The 27,854-nt window shown below is 47.5% G+C and overlaps 1 protein-coding gene across 1 annotated transcript; it reads right to left on the bottom strand.

Moving 5' to 3' along the window:
• C5H8orf82 (chromosome 5 C8orf82 homolog) lies at positions 1-26,096 on the bottom strand. The gene is made up of 3 exons (XM_083144973.1): positions 25,744-26,096; positions 25,009-25,057; positions 1-1,396 (listed from the first exon to the last, which is right to left on the bottom strand). The coding sequence occupies exons 1-3, from the start codon at positions 25,918-25,920 to the stop codon at positions 936-938; spliced, it is 687 nt and encodes a 228-aa protein (XP_083001099.1). The 5' UTR covers positions 25,921-26,096; the 3' UTR covers positions 1-935.
• Positions 26,097-27,854: the final 1,758 nt, after the last annotated feature.

The raw sequence follows: 27,854 nt of genomic DNA, 5'->3' as shown, positions 1-27,854 counted from the left end.
TTACTGGGATAAATAGACAACTTTATTTATATATTACACATACAAATCAGGCGGCTGCAGTATATAGGACGCTGTACACAGGCAGTGTAGGAGATGAGACCCACCGACTCAGGTCACCCAGCAGTACCCAGCTAGCGCCCACCAGTGCCACCTGGGATCCTGAATCTGACCAGCCTGGCAATGTGCTTCCAGGTGTTCTTCTCATACATTCACATCCTGGGTCAGGTAGGGGTCACACTAGTGACGCACAGGACTGTGTCACATACAATGCATTCCCCACCCCGGGGACACCTGTGAGGAGGAGACTGCATACAGAGCACATAGACCATAAAGTGCATTGTGTATAACGTGCGCTTATCCCACCTATTCCCCATAAGGGTCAGTAATCCCGACCACGACCCCACTCCCCATATGTGTACAGAGCCTGTATCCAGGTCTAATGCAGGATTTACTACCCGCCTATGCTCCACTATGCACCGTCTGTAGAATGCGGAGCGTTCCTGACTGCACAGGAACAGTATACTCAACGGAACAGCAACTTCTCAAACAAGCGAATCATCCCAGCCCAACCAGTCATGGAACCAGGGGTGGTGGCATTTGTGGACACGTGGGACCCAATGTATAGCCAGGAGGATGTTGGATTCACCTTTAACAGGAAATAAAATGCTACTTTAAATGTCAAGGATGCAATCTCGCCGCTGCCAGCGACTCCCCGGCTATTACACTGTAGAACATGATGTTCCATCAGGATGTGATGTAATATAGCAGAAGAATCAACTGATCTTGGGCCGGACTTGAGGCTCTTGGGACATTATATGACTGTACTCTGGTAGACAGCAGAACATGCTCCTCACAGTCCACAGATATGGCCAACGATGGTCCAGCAGAAAGGTACCAATGTCACCAATCTAGTCCTCTGCCCATCCTCTTCCCTGCTATGGTATGCCGGGCATATCCTGGGCATAGATGAGGGGCAGCAGCTCGTGGGTGAGAGTATAACGTTGCCCATTCCAGAGGAAAGACACGGGATTGCCAGTATTAGCTCCGCCGGCGAATCCAAAGCAAGGACTCATCTCAAACGCCAGCGATGACTTGACAAGTCCGACGCCTCCGCTCTTCTCTGGGGCCGGGTGGTAAACCCGCCCATTCTCGGGCACCATCACTAACTTCTCCGGCTCAAACCGGACCACCAGCTTGTCCCCTCCGCCGCAGTAAGACAGCTGCTGGGCTCCGGAGCGCTCATCAGACAGGAGGTGGGTGAAGACCACCGGGCGATCGTCACAGCGGATGTAATTCCTTTCCCTGCCGCAGGGGGACATGTACGGGAAACGTTCCTCGTACCGACCACTTTTATTCCTCTGGACTTGCTTGAAGAAGAACACCAGGAACTGCTGATCTGGAAAACATATGATGACAGATAAATAATGGTGCGTGCGTAGCAGCCAATCGCGGACAGCAGGGGGACCGGGCGCCGGGGCAGATGTACTAAGGCTGCCCCCCCCCCCCCCGTCCTTACTTACATTTAAAGTATCACTTGCAAAATGTCCTCCACCTTACAGCAGACAGTTATTTTGGATGCAAGGGCATGCCGCCGCCACCTCCTCTAGCATCTCATATAACCATATGCTGTGAGGGGGGGCAGCCATTTTGTGAGGGGTATATGATCGCCTCTTGCTATTGGTAGCCGCATGTTCTGCCAGTGTGCAGTGCCTGTGTTACTGGGATATCACATACATGTATATAATATGATGACCCGGGGCAGACAGTAAGGAGGAGTATTACATGCGTGATCTGATATCATACTGCAACATCCTTCTCTCTGGGCTACCTCTCACCCGCCTCGCACCTCTCCAATCCATTCTTAACGCTGCTGCTAGGCTCATCTTCCTCTCCCGCCGCTCTACCTCCACCTCCCCCCTCTGTCTATCTCTTCACTGGCTCCCCATTCCTTTCCGAGTTCTCTTTAAACTCCTCACCACCACCTACAAGGCTCTCTCCTCCTCCACAGCTCCATACCTCTCTTCACTGATCTCTATCCACACTCCCTCCCGTCCTCTTCGCTCCATCGCTGACCGCCGACTGACCTCTCACCTTATCACATCCTCCCACTCCCGTGTCCAAGACTTCTCTCGCGCTGCCCCCCTGCACTGGAACAACCTCCCGCCACCCATCAGGCTATCTGATTCCCTTACCTCCTTCAAGCGCTCCCTCAAAACACACTTCTTCCGATGAGCCTATCCCTCCTCCTAACCTCTTTCGCTCCTCCTATCCTGCCTACCCTACCCCTCCATCCGTTCCTACTTATCCTATTGTTTTTCATTCGTCCACCCACCTCCTTTTAATCTGTTAACTCTTATGAGCAGGGCCCTCCTTCCTCACGTACTCACCCTACCTCTTTACCTCACCTGTGCTCCTGTCCTGTTCTTCCCTTCCTCTACTTCATCTTCAGTCTCCTCGACATCTTCGACACCTACTTCAGAACTGATGCTGATTTTAGTTCTACCAGCTATACCCCTATTTATACTGTATTTTATCATCACACCCTGTACGTTACCTTGTAATTTGTTTTTATGTTTGCTATGTACGGCGCTGCGGACACTTTGTGGCGCCTTATAAATAAACGAACTACTACTATTACATACATGTACATTATATGATGACCCGGAACTGACAGTAAGGAGGAGTATTACACGTGTGGTATAATATCACATACATGTACATTATATGATGACCAGGGGCTGACCGTAAGGAGGAGTATTACACGTGTGGTACGATATCACATACATGTACATTATATGATGACCCAGGGCAGGCAGTAGGGAGGAGTATTACACGTGTGGTCCGATATCACATACATGTACATTATATGATGACCCAGGGCAGACCGTAGGTAGGAGTATTACACGTGTGGTCTGATATCATATACATGTACATTATATGATGACCCGGGGCTGACAGTAAGGAGGAGTATTACACGTGTGGTACAATATCACATACATGTATATTATATGATGACCAGGGGCTGACAGTAAGGAGGAGTTTTACACGTGTGGTCCGATATCACATACATGTATATTATATGATGACCCGGGGCTGACAGTAAGGAGGAGTATTACACGTGTGGTCCGATATCACATACATGTACATTATATGATGACCCTGGGCTGACAGTAAGGAGGAGTATTACACGTGTGGTCCGATGTAACATACATGTACATTATATAACGAGCCAGGGCTGACAGTAAGGATGAGTATTACACGTGTGGTCCGATATCACATACATGTACATTATATGATAAGCCGGGCTAACAGTAAGGAGGAGTATTACACGTGTGGTCCGATATCACATACATGTACATTATATGATAAGCCGGGCTGACAGTAAGGAGGAGTATTACACATGTGGTCCGATATCACATACATGTATATTACATGATGACCCAGGGCTAACAGTAGGGAGGAGCATTACACATGTGGTCTGATATCACACACATGTACATTATATGTTGACATGGCGCTGACAGTAAGGAGGACACATGTGGTACAATATCACATACATGTACATTACATGATGACCAGGGGCAGACAGTATGGAGGAGTATTACACGTGTGGTCCGATATCACATACATGTACATTATATGATGAGCCGGGGCTGACCGTAAGGAGGAGTATTATACGTGTGGTCCGATATTACATATATGTATATTATATGATGACCCGGGGCTGACAGTAAGGAAAAGTATTACACGTGTCGTCCGATATCACATACATGTACATTATATGATGAGCCGGGGCTGACAGTAAGGAGGAGTATTACATGTGTGGTCCGATATCACATACATGTACATTATATGATAAGCCGGGGCTGACAGTAAGGAGGAGTTTTACACGTGTGGTCCGATATCACATACATGTACATTATATGATGAGCCGGGCTGACAGTAAGGAGGAGTATTACACGTGTGGTCCGATATCACATACATGTACATTATATGATGACCCGGGGCTGACAGTAAGGAGGAGTATTACACTTGTGATCCGATATCACATACATGTACATTATATGATGAGCCGGGGCTGACAGTAAGGAGGAGTATTACACGTGTGGTCCGATATCACATACATGTACATTATATGATGAGCCGGGGCTGACAATAAGGAGGAGCATTACACGTGTGGTCCAATATCACATACATGTATATTACATGATGACCCAGGGCTGACAGTAAGGAGGAGTATTACACGTGTGGTCCGATGTAACATACATGTATATTATATGATGACCCGGGGCTGACAGTAAGGAGGAGTATTACACGTGTGGTCCGATATCAGATACATGTACATTATATGATGACCCAGGGCTGACAGTAAGGAGGAGTTTTACACGTATGGTCCGATATCAGATACATGTACATTATATGATGACCCGGGGCTGACAGTAAGGAGGAGTATTAGGTACTTATGTAGTATCTGGGCGTCCGATTTAGAAATAGGGTCGGATCGGGCACATCGCATCGCATGCGACCATCGGATGCGATGCGATGACCCAATTTTTCCATAGGAATCAATGTTAAAATGGACTGAGTCCATTTTAACATGGAATTCAATGGGAAAAGGGGTCCTTTTCATACCCCTACTATCCAAGTGGGCATGGAGTTGGATATAAACCTGTGGCGAGCGTAGCGAGCCACCGAGCCCGAAGCGTGGCGAGCGAAGCGAGCCCCGCGAGGGGACACAGAATACCGTCCCCACGCGGGGCTCGCTTCGCTCGCCACGCTTCGCTCGCCACGCTTCGGGCTCGGTGGCTCGCTACAGGTTTATATCCAACTCCATGCCCACTTGGATAGTAGGGGTATGAAAAGGACCCCTTTTCCCATTGAATTCCATGTTAAAATGGACTCAGTCCATTTTAACATTGATTCCTATGGAAAAATCGGGTCATCGCATCGCATCGCATCCGATATCGCATCGCATCGCATCGCATCTGATTGTATGCCTTAACTTAAGGCATACAATCAAAAAATCGGACGTCCAGATACTACATAAGTACCGAGTATTACACGTGTGGTACAATATCACATACATGTACATTATATGATGACCCGGGGCTGACAGTAAGGAGGAGTATTACACGTGTGGTACAATATCACATACATGTACATTATATGATGGCCGGGGCTGACAGTAAGGAGGAGTATTACACGTGTGGTACAATATCACATACATGTACATTATATGACCCGGGGCTAACAGTAAGGAGGAGTATTACACGTGTGGTCCGACATCACATACATGTACATTACATGATGACCAGGGGCTGACAGTAAGGAGGAGTATTACACATGTGGTCCGATATCACATACATGTATATTATATGATGACCAGGGGCTGACAGTAAGGAGGAGTATTACACGTGTGGTCCGATATCACATACATGTATATTATATGATGAGCCGGGGCTGACAATAAGGAGGAGTATTACACGTGTGGTCCGATATCACATACATGTATATTTTATGATGAGCCGGGGCTGACAGTAAGGAGGAGTATTACACGTGTGGTCCGATATCACATACATGTATATTATATGATGAGCCGGGGCTGACAGTAAGGAGGAGTATTACACGTGTGGTCCGATATCACATACATGTACATTATATGACCCGGGGCTGACAGTAAGGAGGAGTATTACACGTGTAATCTGATATCACATACATGTACATTATATGATGACCCGGGGATGGCAGTAAGGAGGAGTATTACACGTGTGGTCCGATATCAGATACATGTATATTATATGATGAGCCGGGGCTGACAGTAAGGAGGAGTATTACACGTGTGGTCCGATATCACATACATGTACATTATATGATGAGCCGGGGCTGACAGTAAGGAGGAGTATTACACGTGTGGTCCGATATCACATACATGTATATTATATGATGAGCCGGGGCTGACAGTAAGGAGGAGTATTACACGTGTGGTCCGATATCACATACATGTACATTATATGATGACCTGGGGCTGACAGTAAGGAGGAGTATTACATGTGTAATCTGATATCACATACATGTATATTATATGATGAGCCGGGGCTGACAGTAAGGAGGAGTATTACACGTGTGGTCCGATATCACATACATGTATATTATATGATGACCAGGGGCTGACAGTAAGGAGGAGTATTACACGTGTGGTCCGATATCACATACATGTACATTATATGATGACCCGGGGCTGACAGTAAGGAGGAGTATTACACGTGTGGTCCGATATAACATACATGTACATTATATGATGAGCCGGGGCTGACAGTAAGGAGGAGTATTACACGTTTGGTCCGATATCACATACATGTACATTATATGATGACCAGGGGCTGACAGTAAGGAGGAGTATTACACGTGTGGTCCGATATCACATACATGTATATTATATGATGACCCGGGGCTGACAGTAAGGAGGAGTATTACACGTGTGGTCCGATATCACATACATGTATATTATATGATGACCCGGGGCTGACAGTAAGGAGGAGTATTACACGTGTGGTCCGATATCACATACATGTATATTATATGATGACCCAGGCTAATACTGTAGTGTAATAGGATCTCAGCAGCTGCCATGGATAACATATTACCGCTATAACATCGCGCACAGACTACGCCAGATGGTGACTGTAATCAGCTGGTTAATGACACGATAAATACCACATTACACTAAATAATAACAAATCAAAAGCTGCTAAACAAAAGTTTCCTGAGAGCAGGAGAGTGCCACATAATACACCAGACATCAATATCGCTATCCCCCGAACATCCTCTGATCCCCTTCTGTCCTCGTGTCCCCACTGTACAAAGAGCAACGTGGCATAAACTGGGGGACGGTGTTCTGCAGGAGAGGTGGCCATTCCACTGGCTGCAGGTAGGGGGCGCTCTGTGTGCGTGTGTATTCTGATGTGTCCGCCAGCCACATGCCCTGCAGCTGCCTTCCACTACTCCCTGAGGTCCATGCATTTTTCATCCCATCCACGAGCGTACCAGGTGAGGCGGCCATGTTGGGTGCACTTGTGGGACACACATGACACAGGATCAGGGAGTGGAGGAAAACGGTGGATAGAATTAGTACAGAACATACAGCAGACATAGACTTGTATAAAAAGTCTCCCACTGGCTGTGGCATTACCCTGCTGGCTGGATGGACCCGGTTCCTGAAATACAGGGGACCCCTACTTGTTTTGTACCCCCCGTATTTTGGGATACAGGACCGGCCCTTGAGCCTGGTGCTGGTTTTAAGAAATCTAGGAGACCCCTAGTCGGTTTGCCCAGTGATTTTTTTTTAAACCAAGACCGACTCTTTGAGCCTGGGGCTGGTTATGGGAGAGAGGGTTAGGCACTTATATGGGGCAGCAAGGTTAGGCTGCAGGAGGGTTAGGGAAAGGCTGTGGGGCAGGAGGTTAAGGTTTGGGGGGGGGGGGGGCATGAGTACTTACTGGACCCCTGATGGGATTTTTTCTATTGGGATGCAACTGTCGGTACTCTGACCGCTGGCATCCCTCTCGCTGGTCACCCATATTATTCCTGTGCTGACACACTTATGCCGTACCCTTGAACACGGGAGTGTCACCCCAAGGCTGACAGACTATAGTACAGTACAGCCGGGCTGATACAGAGGCAGAATGATAAGACTGCAGCCACATCCGCTACACAGCTAATTAGTTTTTCGCACATTAGTAAATGTGTTATGTGACTGTATTAGTTACAGACACATTAGTAGCTAATATGAAGAGGTGAGTGGGAGAGGTGTAACAGTACCATGTGCTGGGGGCTGACACATCTGTGACACACACACACACAGCCCCTGTACCAGGGATGTACGTATACAGAGGGTGTGACCTGTGACAGCCCCGATACTGGGGGATGTACGTATACAGAGGTTGTGACCGGTGACAGCCCCAATACGGAGGGATGTACGTATACAGAGGATGTGACCTGTGACAGCCCCGATACTGAGGGATGTACGTATACAGAGGGTGTGACCGGTGACACCGCCCCGATACTGAGGGATGTACGTATACAGAGGGTGTGACCGGTGACACCGCCCCGATACTGAGGGATGTACGTATACAGAGGGTGTGACCTGTGACACCGCACCCGATACTGGGGGATGTACGTATACAGAGGGTGTGACCGGTGACAGCCCCGATACTGAGGGATGTACGTATACAGAAGGTGTGACCTGTGACACCGACCCGATACTGAGGGATGTACATATACAGAGGGTGTGACCGGTGACAGCCCCGATACTGAGGGATGTACGTATACAGAGGATGTGACCGGTGACACCGCCCCGATACTGAGGGATGTACGTATACAGAGGGTGTGACCGGTGACACACCGCAATACTGAGGGTTGTACGTATACAGAGGGTGTGACCTGTGACAGCCCCGATACTGAGGGATGTACGTATACAGAGGGTGTGACCTGTGACAGCCCCGATACTGAGGGATGTAAGTATACAGAGGGTGTGACCGGTGACACCGCCCCCGATACTGAGGGATGTACGTATACAGAGGGTGTGACCTGTGACAGCCCCGATACTGAGGGATGTACGTATACAGAGGTTGTGAACTGTAACAGCCCCGATACTGAGGGATGTAAGTATACAGAGGGTGTGACCTGTGACAGCCCCGATACTGAGGGATGTACGTATACAGAGGATGTGACCGGTGACACCGCCCCGATACTGAGGGATGTACGTATACAGAGGGTGTGACCGGTGACACACCGCAATACTGAGGGTTGTACGTATACAGAGGGTGTGACCTGTGACAGCCCCGATACTGAGGGATGTACGTAAACAGAGGGTGTGACCTGTGACAGCCCCGATACTGAGGGATGTACGTATACAGAGGGTGTGACCGGTGACACCGCCCCCGATACTGAGGGATGTACGTATACAGAGGGTGTGACCTGTGACAGCCCCGATACTGAGGGATGTACATATACAGAGGGTGTGACCTGTGACAGCCCCGATACTGAGGGATGTACGTATACAGAGGGTGTGACCGGTGACACCGCCCCCGATACTGAGGGATGTACGTATACAGAGGGTGTGACCTGTGACAGCCCCGATACTGAGGGATGTACGTATACAGAGGTTGTGAACTGTAACAGCCCCGATACTGAGGGATGTAAGTATACAGAGGGTGTGACCTGTGACAGCCCCGATACTGAGGGATGTACGTATACAGAGGATGTGACCGGTGACACCGCCCCGATACTGAGGGATGTACGTATACAGAGGGTGTGACCGGTGACACACCGCAATACTGAGGGTTGTACGTATACAGAGGGTGTGACCTGTGACAGCCCCGATACTGAGGGATGTACGTATACAGAGGGTGTGACCTGTGACAGCCCCGATACTGAGGGATGTACGTATACAGAGGGTGTGACCTGTGACAGCCCCGATACTGAGGGATGTACGTATACAGAGGTTGTGAACTGTAACAGCCCCGATACTGAGGGATGTAAGTATACAGAGGGTGTGACCTGTAACACACCGCAGTACTGAGGGATGTACGTATACAGAGGGTGTGACCTGTGACAGCCCCGATACTGAGGGATGTACGTATACAGAGGGTGTGACCGGTGACACCGCCCCGATACTGAGGGATGTATGTATACAGAGGGTGTGACCGGTGACACCGCCCCGATACTGAGGGATGTATGTATACAGAGGGTGTGACCTGTGACAGCCCCGATACTGAGGGATGTACGTATACAGAGGGTGTGACCAGTGACACCGCCCCGATACTGAGGGATGTACGTATACAGAGGGTGTGACCAGTGACACCGCCCCGATACCGAGGGATGTACGTATACAGAGGGTGTGACCGGTGACAGCCACGATACTGAGGGATGTACGTATACAGAGGGTGTGACCTGTGACAGCCACGATACTGAGGGATGTACGTATACAGAGGGTGTGACCTGTGACAGCCCTGATACTGAGGGATGTACGTATACAGAGGGTGTGACCTGTGACAGCCCCGATACTGAGGGATGTACGTATGCAGAGGATGTGACCGGTGACACCGCCCCCGATACTGAGGGATGTACGTATACAGAGGGTGTGACCTGTGACAGCCCCGATACTGAGGGATGTACGTATAAAGAGGGTGTGACCTGTGACAGCCCCGATACTGAGGGATGTACGTATACAGAGGGTGTGACCGGTGACAGCCCTGATACTGAGGGATGTACGTATACAGAGGGTGTGACCGGTGACACACCGAAGTACTGAGGGATGTATGTATACAGAGGGTGTGACCTGTGACAGCCCCGATACTGAGGGATGTACGTATACAGAGGGTGTGACCTGTGACAGCCCCGATACTGAGGGATGTACGTATACAGAGGGTGTGACCGGTGACAGCCCCGATACTGAGGGATGTACGTATACAGAGGGTGTGACCTGTGACAGCCCCGATACTGAGGGATGTACGTATAAAGAGGGTGTGACCTGTGACAGCCCCGATACTGAGGGATGTACGTATACAGAGGGTGTGACCGGTGACAGCCCTGATACTGAGGGATGTACGTATACAGAGGGTGTGACCGGTGACACACCGAAGTACTGAGGGATGTATGTATACAGAGGGTGTGACCTGTGACAGCCCCGATACTGAGGGATGTACGTATACAGAGGGTGTGACCTGTGACAGCCCCGATACTAAGGGATGTACGTATACAGAGGGTGTGACCGGTGACAGCCCCGATACTGAGGGATGTACGTATACAGAGGGTGTGACCTGTGACAGCCCCGATACTGAGGGATGTACGTATACAGAGGGTGTGACCAGTGACAGCCCCAATACTGAGGGATGTACGTATACAGAGGGTGTGACCGGTGGCACCGCCCCGATACTGAGGGATGTACGTATACAGAGGGTGTGACCTGTGATAGCCCCGATACTGAGGGATGTACGTATACAGAGGGTGTGACCTGTGACAGCCCCGATACTGAGGGATGTACGTATAAAGAGGGTGTGACCTGTGACAGCCCCGATACTGAGGGATGTACGTATACAGAGGGTGTGACCGGTGACAGCCCTGATACTGAGGGATGTACGTATACCGAGGGTGTGACCGGTGACACACCGAAGTACTGAGGGATGTATGTATACAGAGGGTGTGACCTGTGACAGCCCCGATACTGAGGGATGTACGTTTACAGAGGGTGTGACCTGTGACAGCCCCGATACTGAGGGATGTACTCATACAGAAAGAGACGTATGTGAAGTGTAGAGACAGGATTATATGCAACAAAAAAAAGCTTGAAATATGCATGCAAATATGCATGAAAAATACTTAAAATATGCATGAAAAGTGTTAAAATATGCTACATTAAATAATAAAAAAAAGTAAATTATAACTTATTTATTTAAAAATCAGCATATAATTAGTTGCAAATAAACCTCAAAAATAGGCCCACAGCATCTGCAGATGTCTAGTGCTATACACAGGACTGCAGCGTCCAAAGCTCTTCTTGCATCAACTACACGGACCCTCATCTCCAGCGCCGATGGATCAAATGTCAGCACAGCGTGTGAGGGCGGCAGAGTGGAAGGCTTCCTCACTGTGACACAGCATTTTCTCCGCGCCGCGTGATGTCACAACCCTTCTGCCAGCCTCCTCTGCTGCAGAAGTGTGTCTTTTGGTGTAAAGTCCCAGGCCAGGGTCAGGCAAAGGTTCAGGAGCTTCATAATGGCATCCGCCCTGACTGACTTTCGTCAACATGGATTGGCAGCCTAGAGCAGTGTCATGGTGTGTACACACGGTCAGATTGGATCGTGGATAGTATCTTTAGGCCCATCTGATTTGCATACAAGTCTAACTATATAGTGCAGATCTGCACTATATAGTCATGGCAGACAAGACTTTCTTCCTTGCGATACGTGAATGCGCATTGGAAAAACCCTTGCGATCTGCATCCGATTCCGATCCGATGTTGACTATATCCTCAACATCGGAAAGCAAAAAGTACCGTGTGTACACACCATCAGACATAGCGTACATCCAAGGTTCCCAACACTGCGCACATATTGCATCAGCCTGCACACTCTACCACTACCTGGCCAGCAGCAACAGGGCAAAGCAGTGCTGTGACTCACGGGTGGGAAGAGGGTGGGGCCTAAAATATGCACCATCACTAGATTTTAGGTAAAATATGCAATAACCAGTGAGAATGGGCAAAATATGCGAATGCATATGCAAATATATATAATCCTGTCTAGCGCAGAGATAGGGACTTATAACACAATAACATAAGGGACTGAATGAAACCTTTTACTCGCCATTAGATCCTTTGTAGTGTAACGTACATGTGACCTGCAGTGCCCTCATGTGGTCAGCCTGGGTAATGCACCGTGTTTCTGCTATTGTGGGGACAGGTGCTTACCTGGCCTCTCTCCCAGATCAGTCGCTTCCTGCTCCAAATCCCATCACTGCATATTGTAGGATAACTGACGGTTACTGGAGCCATCGTGTGCGTTCTGGGCATTATTCTACTAGTACTGCCAGCCAGGTGGGAGCGTCCTGGCACCGTCACATACGTGCACCACACAGGCCGCTGGCAGCGTGTGACATACTATAATACCGCCATCTGTACGGCGTCCTGTCTCATTCCCTTCCTCTCCTCCTGTCAGCTGGGCACTGCAGTGACAGAGGCGCACACAGGGCTGGATGGAGGCCTGGTTCTGTCATATCGTCTCTTTCCCAGGCAGTGTAACATGGCTTTGTCCATTTTTAGAGCAAAATTGCCCTGCTATCAAGTCTGAATTAGGCCAACTGTTAATCCGCCCACACTGTTCTATTCAAAGCAGACATCGTTGTCTACCCCATCTATCCGATCCGCTCATTTCCTCCATCCCCAATATCTCCCTATGTTCCTCTCTCCCTCTGGCTCCTGTCCTCACCTTTCTAGTATGTAGCCCTCTATACTTCTATCTCATGTCCGTTAGGAAGGGCACTGTTAGTCCTGTGAGTCTCTGTAATGTGTTAGTGCCAGACATAATGGGAAGAGCTGCAGTTGTTTGATTAGTATTAGGAAGGGCGCTGTTAGTCCTGTTAGTCTCTGTAATGTGTTAGTGCCAGACATAATGGGAAGAGCTGCAGTTGTGTGATTAGTATAAGGAAGGGCGCTGTTAGTCCTGTGAGTCTCTGTAATGGGTTAGAGCCAGGCATGATGGGGAGAATGCAGAGCTGCAGTTGTGTGATTAGTATTAGGAAGGGCGCTGTTAGTCCTGTGAGTCTCTGTAATGGGTTAGAGCCAGGGATAATGGGGAGAATGCAGAGATGCAGTTGTGTGATTAGTATTAGGAAGGGCGCTGTTAGTCCTGTGAGTCTCTGTAATGTGTTAGAGCCAGGTATGATGGGGAGAATGCAGAGCTGCAGTTGTGTGATTAGTATTAGGAAGGGCGCTGTTAGTCCTGTGAGTCTCTGTAATGGGTTAGAGCCAGGCATGATGGGGAGAATGCAGAGATGCAGTTGTGTGATTAGTATTACGAAGGGCGCTGTTAGTCCTGTGAGTCTCTGTAACGGGTTAGAGCCAGGTATGATGGGGAGAATGCAGAGCTGCAGTTGTGTGATTAGTATTAGGAAGGGCGCTGTTAGTCCTGTGAGTCTCTGTAATAGGTTAGAGCCAGGCATGATGGGGAGAATGCAGAGATGCAGTTGTGTGATTAGTATTAGGAAGGCTGCTGTTAGTCTTGTGAGACTCTGTAATGTGTTAGAGCCAGGCATGATGGGAAGAATGCAGAGATGCAGTTGTGTGATTAGTATTAGGAAGGGTGCTGTTAGTCCTGTGAGTCTCTGTAATGTGTTATAGCCAGGCATGATGGGGAGAATGCAGAGCTGCAGTTGTGTGATTAGTATTAGGAAGGGCGCTGTTAGTCCTGTGAGTCTCTGTAATGGGTTAGAACCAGGCATGATGGGGAGAATGCAGAGCTGCAGTTGTGTGATTAGTATTAGGAAGGGCGCTGTTAGTCCTGTAAATCTCTGTAATGGGTTAGAACCAGGCATGATGGGGAGAATGCAGAGCTGCAGTTGTGTGATTAGTATTAGGAAGGCCGCTGTTAGTCCTGTGAGTCTCTGTAATGTGTTAGAGCCAGGCATGATGGGGAGAATGCAGAGATGCAGGTGTGTGATTAGTATTAGGAAGGGCACTGTTAGTCCTGTGAGTCTGTAATGGGTTAGAGCCAGGCATAATGGGGAGAATGCAGAGATGCAGTTGTGTGATTAGTATTTGGAAGGGTGCTGTTAGTCCTGTGAGACTCTGTAATGTGTTAGAGCCAGGCATGATGGGGAGAATGCAGAGATGCAGGTGTGTGATTAGTATTAGGAAGGGCACTGTTAGTCCTGTGAGTCTCTGTAATGTGTTATAGCCAGGCATGATGGGGAGAATGCAGAGATGCAGTTGTGTGATTAGTATTAGGAAGGGCGCTGTTAGTCCTGTGAGTCTCTGTAATGTGTTATAGCCAGGCATGATGGGGGGAATGCAGAGATGCAGTTGTGTGATTAGTATTAGGAAGGGCGCTGTTAGTCCTGTGAGTCTCTGTAATGTGTTACAGCCAGGCATGATGGGGAGAATGCAGAGCTGCAGTTGCGTGATTAGTATTAGGAAGGGCGCTGTTAGTCCTGTGAGTCTCTGTAATGGGTTAGAGCCAGGCATGATAGGGAGAATGCAGAGCTGCAGTTGCGTGATTAGCATCTAACACCTTTGTAAACACATTTTAGAGTTTATCTCTGTGCAGCAATTAATGAAATCGTTTTTTATGTGTCCTCATAAACTGTTCCTGCCTCAGCTCTCTCCTGCTAATGTCTTCCTAATGCTGAGCAGCTGTTTGCTAGTGAAGCATAGAGCATGCAGGACATATATTACACAGCAGGAGTGCCACTGCTCCAGTGTCCCAGCGCCGCACCTGGCTGCTGTGTGGTGCTTAGGCGACACGTCCCTGAGCGTGCCAGACTTGGCTGCTGTGTGGTGTTTAGGCGACACGTCCCTGAGCGCGCCAGACCTGGCTGCTGTGTGGTGTTTAGACGACACGTCCATGAGCGCGCCAGCCCTGGCTGCTGTGTGGTGTTTAGGCGACACGTCCATGAGCGCGCCAGCCCTGGCTGCTGTGTGGTGTTTAGGCGACACGTCCCTGAGCGCGCCACACCTGGCTGCTGTGTGGTGTTTAGGCAGCACGTCCCTGAGCGCGTCACACCTGGCTGCTGTGTGGTGTTTAGACAACACGTCCATGAGCGCGCCACACCTGGCCGCTGTGTGGTGTTAAGGCGACACGTCCCTGAGCGCGCCACACCTGGCCGCTGTGTGGTGTTTAGGCGACACGTCCCTGAGCGCGCCACACCTGGCCGCTGTGTGGTGTTTAGGCGACACGTCCCTGAGCGCGCCACACCTGGCTGCTGTGTGGTGTTTAGGCGACACGTCCCTGAGCGCGCCAGCCCTGGCTGCTGTGTGGTGTTTAGGCGACACGTCCCTGAGCGCGCCACACCTGGCTGCTGTGTGGTGTTTAGGCAACACGTCCCTGAGCACGCCACACCTGGCTGCTGTGTGGTGTTTAGGCGACACGTCCCTGAGCGCGCAACACCTGGCTGCTGTGTCGTGTTTAGGCGACACGTCCCTGAGCGCGCCACACCTGGCTGCTGTGTGGTGTTTAGGTGACACGTCCCTGAGCGCGCCACACCTGGCTGCTGTGTGGTGTTTAGGCGACACGTCCCTGAGCGTGCCACACCTGGCTGCTGTGTCGTGTTTAGGCGACACGTCCCTGAGCGCGCCACACCTGGCTGCTGTGTGGTGTTTAGGCGACACATCCCTGAGCGCGCCAGCCCTGGCTGCTGTGTGGTGTTTAGGCGACACGTCCCTGAGCGCGCCAGCCCTGGCTGCTGTGTGGTGTTTAGGCGACATGTCCCTGAGCGTGCCAGACCTGGCTGCTGTGTGGTGTTTAGGCGACATGTCCCTGAGTGCGCCAGACCTGGCTGCTGTGTGGTGTTTAGGCGACACGTCCCTGAGCGCGCCACACCTGGCCGCTGTGTGGTGTTTAGGCGACACGTCCCTGAGCGCGCCACACCTGGCTGCTGTGTGGTGTTTAGGCGACACGTCCCTGAGCGCGCCACACCTGGCCGCTGTGTGGTGTTTAGGCGACACGTCCCTGAGCACGCCACACCTGGCCGCTGTGTGGTGTTTAGGCGACACGTCCCTGAGCGCGCCACACCTGGCTGCTGTGTGGTGTTTAGGCGACACGTCCCTGAGCGCGCCAGCCCTGGCTGCTGTGTGGTGTTTAGGCGACACGTCCCTGAGCGCGCCACACCTGGCTGCTGTGTGGTGTTTAGGCAACACGTCCCTGAGCACGCCACACCTGGCTGCTGTGTGGTGTTTAGGCGACACGTCCCTGAGCGCGCAACACCTGGCTGCTGTGTCGTGTTTAGGCGACACGTCCCTGAGCGCGCCACACCTGGCTGCTGTGTGGTGTTTAGGCGACACGTCCCTGAGCACGCCACACCTGGCTGCTGTGTGGTGTTTAGGCGACACGTCCCTGAGCACGCCACACCTGGCTGCTGTGTGGTGTTTAGGCGACACGTCCCTGAGCGCGCCACACCTGGCTGCTGTGTGGTGTTTAGGCGACACGTCCCTGAGCACGCCACACCTGGCTGCTGTGTGGTGTTTAGGCGACACGTCCCTGAGCGCGCCACACCTGGCTGCTGTGTGGTGTTTAGGCGACACGTCCCTGAGCGCGCCACACCTGGCTGCTGTGTGGTGTTTAGGCAACACGTCCCTGAGCACGCCACACCTGGCTGCTGTGTGGTGTTTAGGTGACACGTCCCTGAGCGCGCCACACCTGGCTGCTGTGTGGTGTTTAGGCGACACGTCCCTGAGCGCGCCACACCTGGCTGCTGTGTTGTGTTTAGGCGACACGTCCCTTAGCGTGCCACACCTGGCTGCTGTGTGGTGTTTAGGCAGCACATCCCTGAGCGTGCCACACCTGGCTGCTGTGTGGTGTTTAGGCGACACGTCCCTGAGCGCGCCACACCTGGCTGCTGTGTGGTGTTTAGGCGACATGTCCCTGAGCGCGCCACACCTGGCTGCTGTGTGGTGTTTAGGCGACACGTCCCTGAGCGCGCCAGCCCTGGCTGCTGTGTGGTGTTTAGGCGACACGTCCCTGAGCGCGCCACACCTGGCTGCTGTGTGGTGTTTAGACGACACGCCCCTGAGCGCGCCACTCCTGGCTGCTGTGTGGTGTTTAGGCGACACGTCCCTGAGTGAAAAACCCTATGTCGACATTTTGACTGTCGACTTAGACACTGTCGAACTAATGACCGGTCGACCTAGAACCATGTCGACCTAATGGTGTCAACCTAATGACTGTCTAACCATAATGCTGTAGACCAAATGACCGCATCCCCAGGAAACATACAAAGGCTACTGCAGCACTATATAAAGGTCATATAAATACATAATTACAGCATGTACTTTCCAATTGTAAAGCGCAACGGAATATGCTGCGCTATATGAGAAACTGTAAATAATAATAACAATGTACTTAGCATAATTATTAGTGTTCATTCTAGCACCCGTCATCTTTGAAAACCCATGCAGTTCCTCTTCCCTGCCTGGGGTGTCGCTGTCTGCTGTAGTGCTTCTAGCACAGTGTGGTCTGTATATCAGCACTGATATGCAAATCAGACCTGTGCTAGAAATACCACAGCAGACTGTGAAATTGGGCATTTTCGGGACAGAAACTGGATGTCTGCAATGTGACTGCACAGAACTGCCCTGACTTGTGGGCGTGTCCTCAGCGTGTATACGGTTCTAAGCCCGTATGTATGGAGAAAGGAGGGTTTGTCTGATGGAGAACAGAGGGTTTATAAAACTCCTAGTTTCGCAGCTGGAGTAATGCTAGGAGTCGGGGTAAGACTGGAATGGGAGCTGCGTACTTCGAGGCAGATATATTAACAGACACTACCATATAGCAGCTTGGACCTCTGTTTGCGGGGACCTCGCTGATGACAGTCTCTCACCCAATGAGGAGGACTATAGGCAGGAAGGTCCCGCATGTACAGCAGAGGCAGCGGCCTCAGCTCATGCAGGCACGCAGGGGCCACAATATCTGAATAAATGTGATCTGAATTATACACTGCATCAGCATGCATCTACTGTACAGTAATCACTGGATAATTCCAAGAGAAATTCAAATGTTCTTGACTCTTTAATACAGATTATTACATCAGTCGCTACTCCGACCAGCCTTACTGGCCGCGTGGTTATTATGGGAAGCACATTGCCTAGATGTAAAGGGGGCATCTAGTGGGAACAAGACCAGTATTAGCGAACACTAAAATACTCTGCACACCTGCAGGACAGCTGTCACCATCCAGCCAACGTGTTATAGGACCAACGAGAGCACCCACGGGCCCCCTCAAAACGGTCATTTAGGTTTAGGTCACAATAAGAATTTTAATAAATAAGGGGTTTGGAGAAACGCTGAAAATGTAAAAGTGAAATTGGTGCTTATTAGGGCTGCCTCCACTTCTGTAAGTACTTTAGTGACATCTTGTGGATAAATCAGGAATTGCACAATAAATTTACTATTTATATATTTGTGTACTTTTATTGCTGTATTTAAGGGTGCTGGGGCACTGCTTTGTAAATAATTAGTCTGTTTGAAAAGTATACATCTTTATTGGTTTATTATTAAAATTGTACATTTGCATACATCAGAGATATGTAAAGCAGAGTATTGATACAGCGATACACAGAGTTACAGCAAAGGAACAACATATAGTATAAAGGGTGCTTAGTGCAATGGTTTTTATGGACAAGAATAAAACAAAATTGAAGTGCAATGTTCCGCTAGATACTGATATCAATAATCACAGATGTATATATACACATATGTATATACTTGACGAGATACTGTATGTCTGTAACAGTATATAGCTGTATCAGCAGAATGTGGCTGGCAATTGTGGAAAAGGACCTATCCTGTAAGTCACACGTTATCACTGCTGTAGTATATGTAATAGTGCGCTGTAGTATATGTAATAGTGCGCTGTAGTATATGTAATAGTGCGCTGTAGTATATGTAATAGTGTGCTGGGGTATATGTAATAGTGTGCTGGGGTATATGTAATAGTGCGCTGTAGTATATGTAATAGTGCGCTGTAGTATATGTAATAGTGTGCTGTAGTATATGTAATAGTGTGCTGTAGTATATGTAATAGTGTGCTGTAGTATATGTAATAGTGTGCTGTAGTGTATGTAATAGTGTGCTGTATTATATGTAATAGTGTGCTGTAGTGTATGTAATAGTGTGCTGTGGTATATGTAATAGTGTGCTGTAGTGTATGTAATAGTGTGCTGTGGTATATGTAATAGTGTGCTGTGGTATATGTAATAGTGTGCTGTATTATATGTAATAGTGTGCTGTAGTGTATGTAATAGTGTGCTGTAGTATATGTAATAGTGTGCTGTAGTATATGTAATAGTGTGCTGTAGTATATGTAATAGTGTGCTGTAGTGTATGTAATAGTGTGCTGTAGTATATGTAATAGTGTGCTGTAGTATATGTAATAGTGTGCTGTAGTGTATGTATTAGTGTGCTGTGGTATATGTAATAGTGTGCTGTAGTATATGTAATAGTGTGCTGTAGTATATGTAATAGTGTGCTGTAGTATATGTAATAGTGTGCTGTAGTGTATGTAATAGTGTGCTGTGGTATATGTAATAGTGTGCTGTAGTATATGTATTAGTGTGCTGTATTATATGTAATAATGCGCTGTAGTATATGTATTAGTGTGCTGTATTATATGTATTAGTGTGCTGTATTATATGTAATAGTGTGCTGTGGTATATGTAATAGTGTGCTGTGGTATATGTAATAGTGTGCTGTAGTATATGTATTAGTGTGCTGTAGTATATGTATTAGTGTGCTGTAGTATATGTAATAGTGTGCTGTAGTATATGTAATAGTGTGCTGTAGTGTATGTAATAGTGTGCTGTAGTATATGTAATAGTGTGCTGTAGTATATGTAATAGTGTGCTGTAGTATATGTAATAGTGTGCTGTAGTATATGTAATAGTGTGCTGTATTATATGTAATAATGCGCTGTAGTATATGTATTAGTGTGCTGTATTATATGTAATAGTGTGCTGTAGTATATGTAATAGTGTGCTGTGGTATATGTAATAGTGTGCTGTAGTATATGTATTAGTGTGCTGTAGTATATGTAATAGTGTGCTGTGGTATATGTAATAGTGTGCTGTATTATATGTAATAGTGCGCTGTAGTATATGTATTAGTGTGCTGTAGTATATGTAATAGTGTGCTGGGGTATATGTAATAGTGTGCTGTAGTATATGTATTAGTGTGCTGTATTATATGTAATAATGCGCTGTAGTATATGTATTAGTGTGCTGTATTATATGTAATAGTCTTCTGTAGTATATGTATTAGTGTGCTGTAGTATATGTAATAGTGTGCTGTGGTATATGTAATAGTGTGCTGTAGTATATGTAATAGTGTGCTGTAGTATATGTAATAGTGTGCTGTAGTATATGTAATAGTGCCCTGTAGTATATGTATTAGTGTGCTGTAGTATATGTAATAGTGTGCTGTAGTATATGTAATAGTGTGCTGTAGTATATGTAATAGTGCCCTGTAGTATATGTATTAGTGTGCTGTAGTATATGTAATAGTGTGCTGTAGTATATGTAATAGTGTGCTGTAGTATATGTAATAGTGTGCTGTAGTATATGTAATAGTGTGCTGTAGTATATGTAATAGTGTGCTGTATTATATGTAATAATGCGCTGTAGTATATGTATTAGTGTGCTGTAGTATATGTAATAGTGTGCTGTAGTATATGTAATAGTGTGCTGTGGTATATGTAATAGTGTGCTGTAGTATATGTAATAGTGTGCTGTAGTATATGTAATAGTGTGCTGTAGTATATGTAATAGTGTGCTGTAGTATATGTAATAGTGTGCTGTAGTATATGTATTAGTGTGCTGTAGTATATGTAATAGTGTGCTGTAGTATATGTAATAGTGTGCTGTGGTATATGTAATAGTGTGCTGTAGTATATGTAATAGTGTGCTGTATTATATGTAATAGTGCGCTGTATTATATGTAATAGTGTTCTGTAGTATATGTAATAGTGTGCTGTATTATATGTAATAGTGTGCTGTAGTATATGTAATAGTGTGCTGTAGTGTATGTAATAGTGTGCTGGGGTATATGTAATAGTGTGCTGTAGTATATGTAATAGTGTGCTGTAGTATATGTAATAGTGTGCTGTAGTATATGTATTAGTGTGCTGTAGTATATGTATTAGTGTGCTGTAGTATATGTAATAGTGCGCTGTATTATATGTAATAGTGCGCTGTATTATATGTAATAGTGTTCTGTAGTATATGTAATAGTGTGCTGTAGTATATGTAATAGTGTGCTGTAGTATATGTAATAGTGTGCTGTAGTATATGTATTAGTGTGCTGTATTATATGTAATAGTGTTCTGTAGTATATGTAATAGTGTGCTGTAGTATATGTAATAGTGTGCTGTATTATATGTAATAATGCGCTGTAGTATATGTATTAGTGTGCTGTATTATATGTAATAGTGTGCTGTAGTATATGTATTAGTGTGCTGTATTATATGTAATAGTGTGCTGTAGTATATGTGATAGTGTGCTGTATTATATGTAATAATGCGCTGTAGTATATGTATTAGTGTGCTGTATTATATGTAATAGTGTTCTGTAGTATATGTAATAGTGTGCTGTAGTATATGTATTAGTGTGCTGTAGTATATGTAATAGTGTGCTGTAGTATATGTAATAGTGTGCTGTAGTATATGTAATAGTGTGCTGTAGTATATGTATTAGTGTGCTGTAGTATATGTAATAGTGTGCTGTAGTATATGTAATAGTGTGCTGTAGTATATGTAATAATGCGCTGTAGTATATGTATTAGTGTGCTGTAGTATATGTAATAGTGCGCTGTATTATATGTAATAGTGTTCTGTAGTATATGTAATAGTGTGCTGTAGTATATGTAATAGTGTGCTGTAGTATATGTAATAGTGTGCTGTAGTATATGTATTAGTGTGCTGTATTATATGTAATAGTGTTCTGTAGTATATGTAATAGTGTGCTGTAGTATATGTAATAGTGTGCTGTATTATATGTAATAATGCGCTGTAGTATATGTATTAGTGTGCTGTATTATATGTAATAGTGTTCTGTAGTATATGTAATAGTGTCTCTTCTTTTCGGGATATAAACAATGTGCGAATTACACTGTATCATTAAATCTCAGCAGTAATAACGTGTGACTTACAAGATAGGTCCCTATCCACAACTGCCAGCCACATTCATTATCTGCTGATACAGCTATATACTGTTACAGACATACAAGTATATATACACCTCTGTGATTATTGATACCAGTATCTAGCTGACCATTGCACTTCTATTCTTCAGGGAACTCCTGTAAAATTAGTGAAGTAACCATCAATCAGAAGGTATTCAATATTAGGGATTTCATTACATGCAGTAGTAGCAGCGTGATTTATGCCATTAATGGCAAATGTAATTTGTGGTACATAGGACGCACTGTAAGGCTGTTGCAGATTCGCCTTGGAGAGCACCGAAATATCCGCAATGGTGTAAGTACACACTACTATAGCTGCTAGCACTATCTGAATATTTTACATTACACCATAAAAGTAGTGCATCCGGCATTGCCAGTTTTTGTGGAGCATTCTTTTATAGTTTTTATAAATCATATTTTTTTAAATTGTATGTTTAAGCTATATGTCTTAAAATTGCACCTCTAAATGTTCATTATATCCCCATTATATTTGCGCTACCGATAGATTCACTATCTTTTGTGTCACTTGTATTCTTGTCCATTGCACTAAGTACCCTATATACTATATGTTGTTCCTTTGATGTAACTCTGTATCAATACACTGCTTTACATATCTTTCTGATGTCATGTTGTTGATGAGAGGAAATGTACAATTTTAATAATAAACAAATAAAGATTTATACATTTCAAACAGACTAATTATTTACAAAGCAGTGCCCCAGCAAAGAGAGTCTTTTTTACCCTTATAGACAACTCTAATACCCCTTTTACACCAAAAACGCCGGGTCACACCCAGGTCTTTGATCCCGGCTTCAAGCCGGGTGCGACACGGCGCTTTATCCCTTTTACACCGCCGCATCCCCCAGCCGCCGCTTGGAGATTACGTCATCTCCAAGCGCTGATCGCTGCCGCCGGGACCCGGACCGCTGCGCTGGGGGCATGCCCAGCACTAAGGTAATCTGCTGGGCTGCCCCCAGCCCCCGTGCACCCCCCCCCCCCCCCCCAGCCGTCGTCCGTGAGGTGAAAGGATGCAACACACAGGCATTCATTCACCTCCTCCACTGCCGTCTGCAGAGTATAGCAGACAGCTATGTGCCCCCCCCCATCCAACTTGCAGACGCTGCGGTCCGCAGGTTGGACATCCCCCATTCATGTAAACAGGAGCCGGGTCGGATCACCCGGCATACCCGTTTACACCGCCCTCTACCCATGTTCTACTCAGGTCAGGACCTGGATAGAAGTCCCGTGTAAAGGGACATGGCGTGACCCATTTACACTGCCGATTACCCGGGTTTTTGCGGCGGTGTAAAAGGGCTATAAGACTCATGGGAGCACCACCAACTTGGCTATTACACAGGGATTGTGTACCCATATAGATGCTACTCAGAGTTGGTTAACTACTAATAAACGGAACACGATTTTTTGGGGCCAAGGCCTGCACAGAATCATAACCTACAGTACCCCTTGTTTTATTACTACAACATCCATTACTGTGTCCGAGCTGTGAGAGTCTATAAAGGGTATTATCTGAGACCCTCTCACTTGTGTCCTAGGGGTAAACATACCAAAGTCTGGGTTTTAGATGTTGCCCAATAAACCAATCAGATTGTAGATATTCTCTTATAGAACATGCCAGTTACGCAGAATCGGATTGGTTGCTAATGGATACATCTCCATTTCTAAAAACCATCACTTTAATAAATATACCCCCTAGTATCTTCAGATAACAGGGTGCATAGGTAAGAAGAATGGCAGAGGGTGCTCCGGGCACTGGTATAATGGGCATCGGCTATTATACTAATAACACAGATATACCGCTCCTAAACTCACACGCATGATTGTCTACGTGTCTGTACACAAAGCAGATGTGTAGGCATGACAACCACAGGCAAGGGCACGGAATGGTACTGAGCTTACACTGGTCACATACCACTGAGCTTGTCATTGCCGAGGGCAACACATAACATAACAATACTACAAGTAATACCTGATTACTACACAAAGCAGATGTGTAGGCATGACAACCACAGGCACGTGACGGTACTGAGCTCACACTGCACACATAACATAACAATACTACAAGTAATACCTGAATTATTACTCCACACAAGGTGAGCTGGTAGAAACACAATATAACTAGTTCCCATCATATTAAGAGGTTTGGGGCCTGATTCACACCTGTTACCAAGGCTGCAATAGTTGCAGATGGGCAGAATCATGCTGCGCTGCAGGTGTGGCAGATGTAACAGGTGCAGAGAGAGTTAGCTTTAGGGGAGTTATTTTGTTTCTGTGAAGGGTAAATACTGGCTGCTTTATTCTTACACTGCAATATACAGTATCAGTTTGAACACCCCCCACCCAAATCTAACTATCTGCACCTGTTACATCTGCCCCATCTGCAGCGCATCATGGTTTTGTCCATCAACAAATATTGCAGCTTTGGTCACAGGTGTGAATCAGGCCCTTGTTCTGTTCTTCCCATAAGGGCTGCCATTCGGATGTGTGTGCCTGGCCCCCCAGGATACTATTCTCATACACTCTCACAGTATGTACTATGGGACGTTACCTTTAAAGCAGGTGATGAAATTCTTCACTTTCACATCATCTAGAAAGAGCTGAAAAACAAAACAGCCGCTGTAGCTCATGCCGTAGATATAGCATACCTCCCAACATGACCCTCTCCAGGAGGGATACATTGCTCTGCTTCTGCACTTTCCTCTTAATGTAGGATTGCCATCACCTGTTTTAAACAGGTTAATTGATAAGAAAGGTGTTTCTCTACAGGTGATGGTAATCCTAAATTAAGAGTTAAATCCAGAAGTAGAGCAATGTGTCCCTCCTGGAGAGGGTCATGTTGGGAGGTATGGATATAGTGTAGTACAGGGGTAGCCAACTGCAGTCCTCAAGAGCTACCAGCAGTTCTCGTTTTCCACCTCACCTCACAGGTGCACTCATTACTGACTGACACATTATACATGATCCACAGGTGGAGCTAATTACTTCACTTGTGATTCTGTGAGGGGACCTGGAAAACGTGCACGGTTGGTAGCTCTCGAGGACTGGAGTTGGCTGCCCCTGGTGTAGTATATAGCAGTATATAGTGTCAGAGGCGTCACTACGACTACAGGGGCCCCATGGCTGGGCTGCAGCAGTTACAGTTTAGCACATAGTATCAGAGGCGTCACTAGGTATACAGGGGCCCTATGGCAATACAATGATGGTGACTCACCCACACCTCCACACACTACCCCACTCACTGACCTCTCACACTGGGGCCCCCTGCCCTCGTCACATGACTCACCTGCCCCTGGTGGTCGATGTAATAGAAGTACTCCCGCACCCGGGGCTCCGGGCTCTGGCCCTGCACGTAGCTGAGGCACCTGCGGGGGCCCGGGAATGCTGGGAGCTGGTCCAGGCGGCCGGCGGAGAGGAGGTGGCGGTGGACACGTGCTCCCCGGAGCAGCGCTGGGCAGGCCATGGTTAGGAAAGGCCGAGGATTCTAAGCGATGACAGGCCTAGGCGGTTTCTATGGGAACGGGTCCGCTCCTATCTGTGTCCCGGGGAAACATGTCGCGGTGATGGGTTCCGGGGAACTGAGCGGCCAACATGGGCACCCAGCTGCCACCTACATGATCAACTTCACTCCTGATCCAGTGCAGCAGTACTGCCACCACGTACAGATTGGCAGCTGTACCCAGTGCACACCAGCAGCTGTACCCAGTACACACCAGCAGCACCACTGCCATCTACAGATTGTCAGCTGTACCCAGTACATACCAGCAGCAGTACTGCCACCACGTACAGATTGGCAGCCGTACCCAGTACATACCAGCAGCACCACTGTGCCATTATGTACAGATTGTCAGCTGTACCCAGTACATACCAGCAGCACCACTGCCATTACGTACAGATTGGCAGCTGTACCCAGTGCACACCAGCAGCAGCACTGCCATTACGTACAGATTGGCAGCTGTACCCAGTGCACACCAGCAGCTGTACCCAGTACATACCAGCAGCACCACTGCCATTACGTACAGATTGTCAGCTGTACCCAGTACATACCAGCAGCAGCACTGCCATTACGTACAGATTGGCAGCTGTACCCAGTGCACACCAGCAGCTGTACCCAGTGCACACCAGCAGCAGCACTGCCATTATGTACAGATTGGCAGCTGCAGTGCACCCAGCTGTACCCAGTACATACCAGCAGCTGTGCCCAGTGCACACCAGCAGCTGTGCCCAGTGCACACCAGCAGCTGTACCCAGTACACACCAGCACTGCCATTATGTACAGATTGGCAGCTGTACCCAGTACACACCAGCAGCTGTACCGCCATTATGTACAGATTGGCAGCTGTACCCAGTACACACCAGCTGCTGTACCCAGTACACACCAGCACTGTCACCATGTACAGATTGGCAGCTGTACCCAGTACATACCAGCAGCAGCACTGCCACCACGTACAGATTGGCAGCAGTACCCAGTACACACCAGCAGCTGTACCCAGTACACACCAGCACTGACATTATGTACAGTTTGGCAGCTGTACCACATACGCACACCAGCAGCAGCACTGCCATCATAACAGCTGTACCCAGTACATACCAGCAGCAGCACTGCCATTATGTACAGATTGGCAGCTGTACCCAGTACATACCAGCAGCAGCACTGCCACCACGTACAGATTGGCAGCTGTACCCACTACACACCAGCACTGACATTATGTACAGTTTGGCAGCTGTACCACATACGCACACCAGCAGCAGCACTGCCATCATATACAGATTAACAGCTGTACCCAGTACATACCAGCAGCAGCACTGCCATTATGTAGATTGTCAGCTGCACCCAGTACATACCGGCAGCACTGCCATCATGTAGATTGGCATCTGTACCCAGTACACACCAACAGCGGCAGCCAGTACATACCAGCTGGCGCTACAGCTGTTGCACCCTAAGCATGTCATTCAAACATTCAAAATGTGGCACAGGATTTGGTTTAAAAAAAAAAGTAAAACAAATAACACTTTTCTGTGACCAACACTGTATGGAGAATACAGCCACCTACAGTAGTTACCCGTAACATATCTGGGCTTCACTTTCTTGTTGCCAGTTTGTACCATTGGGCACAATTAAGTCAGTCTGGACCCCGAAACGGTGCTCTGCCACTGTCAGTGTCTCTGAGTCTTCAAAGCCTTTAATCTTCACCGAATGTCTTCAGGTGCGATATGCACATTATTTTCGACTTTATCCTTTATAAGAATAGGGAATAAATACTTTATTTTGACATCATACTTGTCCTTGCTCCCTGAATGTCCAGGAGACTCCCTGAGTAAGGAGCGATCTCCCTTACTCCCTGCAGTAGTAACAATGTCCCTGGCTGTGCCTAATGCTGGCCACACATCAGACCA

This window comes from Crinia signifera, chromosome 5, assembly GCF_055691185.1.
Source record: "Crinia signifera chromosome 5, ASM5569118v1, whole genome shotgun sequence".
In the NCBI taxonomy this organism is placed as follows: Eukaryota; Metazoa; Chordata; class Amphibia; order Anura; family Myobatrachidae; genus Crinia; species Crinia signifera.
The sequence above is the reverse complement of the archived record's forward strand: the minus strand, read 5'-3'. Positions and strand labels throughout refer to the sequence as shown.